General features: G+C 31.7%; 3 protein-coding genes across 3 annotated transcripts; 2 read left to right on the top strand and 1 right to left on the bottom strand.

Moving 5' to 3' along the window:
* The first annotated feature begins 249 nt into the window (after positions 1 to 249).
* Positions 250 to 1,159, top strand: LOC108476038 (probable calcium-binding protein CML15). The gene has a single exon (XM_017778099.2). The coding sequence runs from the start codon at positions 436 to 438 to the stop codon at positions 919 to 921; it is 486 nt and encodes a 161-aa protein (XP_017633588.1). The 5' UTR covers positions 250 to 435; the 3' UTR covers positions 922 to 1,159.
* A 2,223-nt stretch (positions 1,160 to 3,382) lies between these two features.
* LOC108471986 (calcium sensing receptor, chloroplastic) lies at positions 3,383 to 7,098 on the top strand. Its single transcript, XM_017773521.2, has 6 exons — positions 3,383 to 3,859; positions 3,934 to 4,179; positions 5,300 to 5,492; positions 5,672 to 5,813; positions 6,487 to 6,618; positions 6,720 to 7,098. Exons 1-6 carry the CDS (start codon positions 3,602 to 3,604, stop codon positions 6,949 to 6,951), a joined length of 1,203 nt encoding a protein of 400 aa, XP_017629010.1. The 5' UTR covers positions 3,383 to 3,601; the 3' UTR covers positions 6,952 to 7,098.
* Positions 7,099 to 8,174: 1,076 nt separating this feature from the next.
* On the bottom strand, positions 8,175 to 9,686 carry LOC108487027 (tetraspanin-12-like). The gene is made up of 2 exons (XM_017791234.2): positions 9,124 to 9,686; positions 8,175 to 8,673 (listed from the first exon to the last, which is right to left on the bottom strand). The coding sequence occupies exons 1-2, from the start codon at positions 9,652 to 9,654 to the stop codon at positions 8,362 to 8,364; spliced, it is 843 nt and encodes a 280-aa protein (XP_017646723.2). The 5' UTR covers positions 9,655 to 9,686; the 3' UTR covers positions 8,175 to 8,361.
* Positions 9,687 to 10,247: the final 561 nt, after the last annotated feature.

Below are 10,247 nucleotides of genomic sequence, written 5' to 3'. Positions count from 1 at the left end.
ATTTTTCTTAATTAAATAAACAAAAAGAAAGATAGTAATAACTGAATGACTACTAGTATAATTTACCCAATATAAAAATATTTTTTAAAACATATACAAGTAATTCTTAATTGGGTTTAATAAATTTGTATGATATAATTATATGGTAATTAAGATAACGTGAACCACAAAATTTTCTATATTCAATCTCCGAATTTACACCTCATGTTCCTAACAGATCATCGATTTCCCAAAAATGTCTAAAAAGCAAAACATTTCATCCAAACTTAATTTATTCTTATTTCAAATCGCTTCTTCTTCTCCTCCATTGCTGGCTAAGGCCGCCATCTTTAAGACATTAATTAACATCAATTATCTTATAAACAAATTTCCAATTTGTTGTTGTTGTTGTTGTATAAATTGGTAATTAGTGTTACGAATTTAGGGAGTTTGAAGATGGTGGCAATGCATGTGGAGCAACTCAATCAATTAAAGGACATTTTCACGAGGTTCGACATGGATTCCGATGGCAGCCTTACGATTTTGGAGCTGGCGGCGTTGCTCCGGTCGTTAGGACTTAAACCGACGGGGGATCAAATCCATGTTCTATTGGCCAACATGGATTCTAATGGCAATGGTGCAGTGGAGTTTGAAGAATTAGCGAATGCCATTGTACCTCATATGAATGAACAGGTACTTGTAAATCAAGAGCAACTCATGGAGGTATTTCATTTGTTCGATCGTGACGGTAACGGCTACATCACACCGGCGGAATTGGCGGGTTGTATGGCTAAAATGGGGCAACCGTTATCGTACCGAGAGTTAACGGAGATGATCAGAGAGGCTGATGCGGATGGAGATGGTGTGATTAGCTTCAATGAGTTTTCTACAGTAATGGCTAGGTCAGCCCTGGATTTTCTAGGCGTTCGTTTATCTATGTAACCAAAGATTTTTCTGGTTTTAATGTTTAGGTGACATGGTTGATTTGGGTCCCAGATTTAAATTGCTGTCATACTCATATCCATCGTAAATATCATAATCTTACGTTTGTAGGCCACTCTTTAAATCATGGATTTTTCTTTTTCCTTTTTGTGTGTAAATGTGAATTTCTAAAAATACATGATTATGTATCTCTAACTTAGTCTTTAATTCCATTCATCAATATATATTACAGGAATAAGCAGCTGGTAGCCATTTTATGAACTTTTGATTCCATCTCCAAATTAATTACTCTATATTTTTCTATCTTATTCACTTATTTTATATCAAATATTTGATATAACATCTTAAAATGGCTTAGATTAAATAATTAAAGTCTAAAGTGAGAATTAAATTAATTAATCATTATAAATCTGTTGAACGAGGCAATTCAATTAGTTTCCTCATGAATTCTAATACAGTCATTGAAAAAAATAATTAATAAAACAAATAATATTTTGAGAAATAGAAAGTAACTATTGAGTTGGATAGATTATAATTGTTCGATAAAAGTCTAGATAATACATAATTATACCCAATACATGAGATAGGCTCAAAAGCCCAGTCTCATGTTAAGGGGGTGGCAAACCCTTGTCTCAATAACGGTATTAAAATATTATTATTTAATTAATAATTATTCAACTAAAACTTTTGTATGGGCTCTCTATAAATAGAAATTATGAATAGACTTAATAAGTTTTATACAAGATGTTGAGCGTTGTTATTCTGTTGAAAAATAGTGGTAATTTATTTTTAAAATAAATTATACTCTTTTTGAAAAGCTCGTAGTTTTCAATTCTATAAGAGATTTAACTTTTCCACTAGAAGTTAAGAAAAGTTTTCATTCAGTGCAATTGGTTTATTTTGTTTAAGCCTACACTCAAAGCAATTCGAGGTTCGAGGATATGAGAGAATTCCGTTTAGTAGGAAGCTAGTAGATGACTTAGTTTGTCTCGTAATGGACTAGTTTTAACAAAGGGAAAGCATAGACAAACTATGTTAATAGAAATAAAAAAAGGGAGAAAAACAGAGGGAAAAACAGAAGAGAATGGAAAATAAAGAAAAAAAAAGAAATTTAAAAAAACATAAAACATAAAATATAAAAATAAAATTGCTCAAAATGAAAAAAAATATAAGGTCCAATTGTAGATTTAACCTAAAATTTTCGTTCGAAATGATGATTTAACGTGCCACGTCAACTTACCATTACACCGTTAACATCAATTAACAGCTGAGCGACTAAAATGTTACAACACGATAATGTAAGTGGCTAAAACGTAACATTTCATACATATGTGACTAAAATGTAACTCGAGGCAAACAAAAGTGACTATTTTGGTAGTTTATCCAATTAAATATAACAATTAATAATAAATACAATGAATTTAAATATGCTTAAAAATTATCAAAAAATAGATCTTATGTAACATATTATTCTCTTAAATCTCATGTAGCTTCTCTTAAATTTTATTCTCTGTGTTCGTAAACCTAACTGAACAATTAGATAAAATCATCATAATTTATAGATTTGTGATTATTCCTTTTATCATTTGATCAATTCAATTAGTTAAATTATTTTAAATGAACTAATATTTATATAATCAATATAAATATTATAATATGAAATTATTTTGTAACATGACATAATTATCTTTAGCACATATTATATTATAAAAGAAGTATACATACACTTTTAAGGACATATAATATATCAATTGTTATATAATTAAATTGCGAATGTATTATAATTATTGTATCATTATGATATTACAACATGCGTTCTAGAAATTTTGATGACTTCATCTTATTATTCAGTTAAGTTTATGAATATAAAAAATAAGATTGAAGAGAATAAAATGATAATAAATGAAATATATTTTTCTGATAAATTTTTTAAAGATATTTAAATTTATTATTAATTATTCTATTTAATTTTAGAAATTATTTTATTGATATTTGTATATTATTTATTAGTTTGTGTAAACTTTAATTAAAGTTAAGGACTAAGTTTGATTATATTTTGAAACAAATGCGGGATTGGATATCCAAATAACAAATGCAAAGTCGGATTTTTAGGTAAATTTGTGGATGAATGAATTGTAATATTGGTTTTCCGCAAAAATACAAACTTTTCGTCACGACAAATTTGAAGATGTTACAATTCCTCCTTTTTTTTTTAGTAAATTTCATCATCAAAATCTACCCAAAGGAAATATAAAAACAATGCATACATTGGAAGAGAAAACAAACTGAAGAATTATGTACTTATATTGATATTGAATTTGTTTAGACAAATTACCACTTAATTTTGTTCACCTGATCGCAATGTAATAGAAGTGGCAGTGGAAGATAAAGCGGGGAAAACGGGATGCTATGGCAATGCCCTGTTGGAGAGACACCAGTGGCTCCAATGAAACCTTTGCAATGTCTTGTAAGATATGATGGGTCCAACCACAAAGAATTATTCCAATTTGGACATATTGGTTTCCACTTTCTCCCCTCAATCTTCAACCTTTTATTTCTCATCACACAATCCTCAAAGGCTCAAACTCTTCATTGACCAGACATTTTTAACATTGCATGTCTGCTTCAAAACTTTACACTGCAACAACCAAAACCCAACGCTCTAAACTGGTCTTCTTCAATGGCAGTGCAGATGGCTATCCGAGTTTCACCCACTGCAAGGCTTTCTCTTCCACCACCATCACCATCACCACCTTCTCCTTCAGTACCATCATCCGCAATCTCAACCAAACCTTTTTTAAAACCCCAACAACCTAAACCCATCTCTCTATCACTCCCAACATCCACAGCTATCTCTTTATTAGCTTTATTTTCACCTCCCCATGAAGCCAAAGCTATCATTCTTAGCAAAGAACAAATTATTTCATCTCTCAATGAAGTAAGAATTCCAAACTGCTGTCAAAATAGTGATTGAACAATGTTTTGTTTTATGTTTTGGTTCTTTCATTACAGGTGGAGAAAACCATTGATCAAGTTCAAGAAGCCAGTTCAAGTGCCTTGGATGTAGCACAACAGATATTTGATGTTGTAGGAAAAGTTTTGAAACCAGCCATAGATGCTGGGGTACCTATTGCCCAGAAAGCTGGAGAAGAAGCATTGAAAGTGGCTTCTCCAGCTATATCCGAAGCTTCAAAGAAAGCCCAAGAAGCATTTCAAGGCACTGGTCTTGACACTGAACCTGTTCTTAGTGCCGCCAAGGTTTCATCTCTAGCTCTTTTCTTTCAATTTCTCAATGTTGAATGCAAAGCCAAAGACTGCATTTTGATTATGTTTGAAAAGTTTTAGCTTTCGATACTCACTTCGAATTGGATTAAGCGGAGAATCTTTGGACTAAATTTGGAGGTTTAGTAAAATTTTCAAAAGTTTTAAGAGTCAGAATAATTTTTTTAAAAAAATTGGGGTCTAATTAAAAATCTTAAAATTTTTTGTGAGATAAATAAAAAATTTCAAAAATTTTAAGAGAACTTAATTAAAATTTTCAAAAAAATAATTAAAAGATATAATGAGAATTTTAAAAAAAATTGAGGGGCCTAATTAAATTTTTTTAAAAACTTTAAGGGAGAAATCAAAATTTTGGGGGGCTCTGATCGGATAGTGCAATATGCCTTTCTATATGTTCATGCACTTGAATGTTAAATAAGGATGTGCTGCAATAGGCTTTAAAGATTGAATTGTGTACAAAGCACAGTGAGGAAGGAAGGGCGAAAAACAAAAGGTAAAAATGTCTCTCTAGTCCTTCTCAATTGAGCAAATTTGTCTCTCTAAAAAAATTGAAGCAACATAATTTTTGTCAAATTTGAAAGTGAGTAACTAAGTATAATTAATCATCACCTTAATGTTTTCCAATTGTATATGATTCTGATTAGTATAATAATAAATTTAGCCCTCAAAGTATATACATTCTATCAATTTGGTCCTAATGTAACAAATTTAACCTGCAACTTGTATAAATATTGAGGTTGAATTTATTGAATTCTTTAGAATTAAGACCAAAACGAAAAAAATATATAAACATTGAAGGCTAAATTTGTTACTATATCAACTAAAATTGTACAATTGACGAAAGACATTAACATTGTCCTTAGTTGCTCACTTTCAAAATTGGTAGGGATTAAATTCCTCCAAAATTTTTGAGAGGGACCTATTTGCTTAATTTGGAAATTGAGAGGAACTAAAAAGATCTTTTTACCAAAAAGAAGGATCCTAGGCTTGTAAGAGGGTGTAATAACCAATGTTGCTCCGACGTTTTTTAATATAAGCAACTTCTTGCACAAATTGCTGAGTAAAACATCATTTACCGGCTCGGTGTTGGTTGCAGACGGCGGCGGACGCGGCGAAACAAACTACAAAGGTGATTGAAGTAGCCAAGCCTATAGCTTCTTCAACAGTGGAAACCATCACATCAGCAGAGCCAATAACAATTGTAGCAACTGGTGGTGCATTATTTGTTGCATATCTCCTCATTCCTCCCATTTGGTCTTTCATCTCTTATAACCTTCGTGGTTACAAAGGTGGTCATTGCTTATAGCATGATATATACTTCGGAATTTTCATTTTTCCTCAACTACCCCATATGCAATACATGGAAAAACTTAGAAATTTGATTATGCTTTTATCTGATATTCACCCGAACCCGACTACTTTAAGAAAAGAAATATTGATATGTTGCTTGTTTGTTGTTGTTGTTTAGGTGATCTTACACCGGCTCAAGCTCTTGATTTAATCTCTACACAAAATTATGTTATGATTGATATTCGGTCGGAGAAGGACAAGGATAGGGCCGGTGTCCCCCGCCTTCCCTCCAGTGCTAAGAACAGGATGGTTGCTATTCCGTAAGTAATCCGGATCCCACACATATTTTAAATATATATGTCTATATAACAAAATTGAGTAACTCATGTCAGACATCGAGTTGAATGTATTCATCTATGTGATCATAGTAGACACATGCTGCCTAATACTCTGTTACTTGGGGTTGAGTATGAGAGCCGGATACGAATATATGCACCTAATAAGGGTATGTTAGTTTCTGTTTACTCGAATTAGAGTATATAGGTATCTGACACAGGTACGTTCATTTCTGTTTTGAAAGACCAATGCCGCCTAATTGTATGTTACTCGAGGTTAAATATGAGAGTCAGATACAGAGTATGTATCCGACAGGAATATGAGAGTCTTGATAAACAAATCTTGATTTTCCCCTTTGCTTTTGGAACCAAACCAGTAGTTGAAATAGTCCGACTATCGTTTCAGCTGAATTTTTTTCTCAGTTCAAGCGGCTAGTACTGATTTGCTGGTCAATTGGTTTTTTGTTTTTTTTCTGTACTAGTCCTAGTCTATATCGGTTCGTGGATCAATTAGTCATTTGCCTCTCTGTGGAGTGCTATCTCAACCAATTCCTAGTCTAATCGATCCGGTCCGGTTCTAGAAACACAGGGTCAAATCACCATGTAAATGTTGTTTGGATTGTTTCAAACCATCAATTTAATGCTTTCACCATTTCAGTTTGGAAGAGTTGCCAAGCAAGTTAAGAAGCTTAGTGAGAAATACAAAGAAAGTAGAAGCAGAGATTGCAGCATTGAAGATTTCATATCTCAAGAAAATCAGCAAAAGCACAAACATTGTAATCATGGATTCGTAAGTGTCTTATTATTTCAATCCCCCCCCCCCATCTCATGAATTTAGTTGCATTTACAAACAAATCCATACTAACAAAAACTAATCTTTTGAATGTTCAGCTACTGTGACTCAGCAAAAACAGTGGCTAGAACATTAGCGAGTCTCGGTTTCAACAACTGTTGGGTTGTTGCCGACGGGTTCTCGGGACGAAAAGGGTGGTTACAGAGTCGACTCGGAACTGATTCATACAACTTTTCGCTGGTGGAGGTCTTGTCGCCGTCTAATGTGTTTCCGGCAGCTGCTAAACGTTTTGGTACGACCAGCACCAAGTTTCTTCCCGGTGCGGAATAATTATTTGTTGATTGAATCATGGGAAGGTATATTATGAATGCACAAAGAGAAATTGAAATATGAATGTGCATTGTTTGTTTAGATCACATCTTTTTCTTGGAATAATCTCTTATAATTCTTTCATTAATGTTCATCTTTTCCTAAAAATACGTAAATGAGGTGCAAGCGAGCCAATTTGAGTTCAAATACTGTTAAGTTCAAGCTCGGTTTGAAATTTGAAGCTCGGAACTTGACTCAAGCTTGATCTAATATCAATTTTTAAGTTCAAATTTAGTTCGAGATGTAACTAAGCTACTCGAGTTCAAGCTTAATTATATTCATTAATATTTAAGATCAAGCTTGATTAAACTTGTTTATTAATTTTTGTACTTGATCCTAGCTGACAAAAAGTTCATACTTTTCACATAAAATAAATTTTAAGACTCTCAAAAAATTATATATTAAGTTAATTGAGCTTTAAATCTTAACAATAATGAAAAAGACCAAATACATTTAATGCTATTTTTCAAGAGAAGGCATTGTATAAAATAATATATATAAATCAAGCTAGCAAAAAATAATTGACGAAAGATAGGGGTTTTCTTTGAATCGCTAAATAAACCGAGTATATAGTTTCTTTGCTACCCCTAGTTCATCTTAAACACGGTTAGTTTACACGCCAAGTCGTAATATCCTAGCAAAGAAACACTTTTTAGTCATTAGGATTTTTTTTAAATTAAGATATTATCTATATTGATTTGATAGTTCATAAATATAATTTTTTTTGAGATTTATGATTGTCATTACTACCTATTATTTTTATGGTTTAAATTTAAGTTTTCTCTTTTAGAGTGTAATTTATCTTTTTAGAAATAGTAATAGAGTAGAATGAGACGAATATTGCTAAATCTATCACCATATAATCTTAAAAATCACTATCTAAAGATATTAGATACATTCATCCTCACCCAACCTTTCTCCCATTTAAATTTTGTTATTTATCTTTAATATTTTCAATATTTTAAAAGTAAAGTAAATATTTAAACATAACATTTTAAAAATTATTTAAACATAAAATATATGATTATTTTATATTACATTATTACATTTTACCGTGTTCATAGTTTATATATATAAAGATAAACTGAAAATTTCATATAGTAGAGCGGGTTGAATGTCGGCAAACAATTATAATAATAGCTCGATATCAATTATCTAAAAAAAATCACTTACCCCACATTCAATTTTTTAAAAAAATAAAAATTACTCCATTCAAATCGGATTGATTTAGAATCGATAAATAACACAGGTGAATGAATCTCAAATCATCCAAAATCTATTCAAAAGGCAACAGACAAATTCAAGAACATCATCAGTGACTAAAATTGTAATTACATACGATGATGATGATGATGATAATAATAATAATAATTAAGCAAAGCCTCTGATATATTTCATGTTAGTTTTGTGATTGCTTCTCCTGGCACAGCAACCAATAGAATAAACGAAGAAGAGGAAAACAACTAGAATTATATTGATGAAAGCTAATGACCTCCATTCCTTTCTCAAGTTGGCTAGTATCCCACTTTTGCATGAGTTACAATCATAGCATAACTCCCGTGGGTTGTTGCTCCATGTTTTGCAGTCAGGGTCCGATGTGGCTGCACCAGATTTCGGTACTTCCCAAAATGATGCATTCTTTGGTTTGAACCCACATGAACTTGGTGGCTTGCAGCACCCACCCTAAGTGAGGATTCACAAATCAAATAACCAACGCAAAATAAGAACATTGTTGACGGTTGTGTCTACTTTTAGAGTATCTGACACCCTCAACAGAGGAATTGTTTTTGGGATTTATGTTAGATTTTAATTTTAAAATTTTATCTTTCAACTTCACAGAGAGTCTTGGACAGGTCCACAAAGTTTAGTGAAAACGTTTCGATCCATCAAAAAAATGTTTTTATCATTTGGCCTTTGTGGTAATAACACTTACTTACCTTAAAAATATTTCTTATGTGGATCAAGACATTCCTATTAAACTTCATGAACCCATCGAAAGCTTCTTGTGAAGTTGGGAGAAAATCCAAATTAAAACATAGCATATACACTCCGAAAACGAAATCTCTATTTGAGAGTTAAAACACTCCAAAGCAAACGCTCGCACTCAACAAACATATATGTGTATGTATGTACCTGTATTGCAGGGAAGGTCTTTTTGAAAAAAACCAAAGCTTTATAATTAACTCCATTAGCATTGCTTCCACTGGTACAAACCCTAGCATCAATCAAACAACTCTTAATCCGATTCCAATTCTTATCATTAACGAAATGATTTTGTAACCAATGCGAGAAATCCATTGTTTTACGTTCCTTAACGAAAAATTCTTTCTCTGAAAACACTTTCCCAGCGTCATTGTTGGTGATCAAGAACACGAAGACGGTGAAACCGATGAGACATAGTATGGATAAAAACATGACACCCAAGTAAACGAACAGGAAACAGCTGTTCTTAAACAATGAACCGATTAACCCCGACAAAGAAACTGTGACTAAGAACCCACTAAGTATCAGCAGTGGATTTGTTAAAACTTTCCGGCAATGGCTACTGCTGTTGCTGCCGTTGTTGACGATGACGAAATAAATCCCGAGAAACAAGGAAATTAATCCTAGTAACAATAACATGGTGTTCACAAACACGACAATGGAATTACTAACACGAACCATTATTTGCTTTTTTTAATTATTATTATTTCTAGGAGAAATCAAAGAAAAATACTTGCAGCTTTTTTATGTAACAGTTTCGTAGTTTTTGGTTTACGTTTTGAAAATAAAGCGGTTTCGTTTTTTAGTGTAATTATTGGTGGGCTTTGTGCGTGTAGTAGTGGCATAAATACGGTTAGATTTTGAGTAATTGAATTGTAAATTTAGAATTTTGGGCACCATGATTATTTTAAAATATGAATTATTTGAGTTAAGTACATTTATGATTATTTTATTTTATTTAAATATTAGAATTTTGAGTAATTAATATATTTATGGGTTGCTTTGGTTGTCATTTGAAGTTATATTAATTTGAGGAACATAATTTTAATATATAATTTTGTAGGTTAACTTAATTTTGATTAGTCTATCATTAATTAGAAATTAGTTATTAGAGTATCTACACATATTTGTCTCATATTTTTTTAATAACTAAAGCTCAATCAACCTTAACCAAATTAAATCACTTTTAATTTAGGCTAACATTTTATGATAGTAAATAATAACATGCAATTACTCTTATTATTTATGTGATGTCCATATTTTCTAATACGCGT

Source organism: Gossypium arboreum, chromosome 7 (genome assembly GCF_025698485.1).
Source record: "Gossypium arboreum isolate Shixiya-1 chromosome 7, ASM2569848v2, whole genome shotgun sequence".
NCBI lineage: Eukaryota > Viridiplantae > Streptophyta > Magnoliopsida > Malvales > Malvaceae > Gossypium > Gossypium arboreum.
Note: the sequence above shows the minus strand (reverse complement) of the source record. Positions and strands in the feature narration are given on the sequence as shown.

Coding starts and splice junctions, on each gene's coding strand:
- LOC108487027 (XM_017791234.2), bottom strand. CDS start 9,654: ATGGTTCGTGTTAGTAATTCCATTGTCGTGTTTGTGAACACCATGTTA. Junction 8,674..9,123: donor AGACCTTCCCTGCAATACAG/GTACATACATAC, acceptor ATCCTCACTTAG/GGTGGGTGCTGCAAGCCACC.
- LOC108471986 (XM_017773521.2), top strand. CDS start 3,602: ATGGCAGTGCAGATGGCTATCCGAGTTTCACCCACTGCAAGGCTTTCT. Junction 4,180..5,299: donor CTGTTCTTAGTGCCGCCAAG/GTTTCATCTCTA, acceptor TGTTGGTTGCAG/ACGGCGGCGGACGCGGCGAA. Junction 6,619..6,719: donor AACATTGTAATCATGGATTC/GTAAGTGTCTTA, acceptor TTGAATGTTCAG/CTACTGTGACTCAGCAAAAA.
- LOC108476038 (XM_017778099.2), top strand. CDS start 436: ATGGTGGCAATGCATGTGGAGCAACTCAATCAATTAAAGGACATTTTC.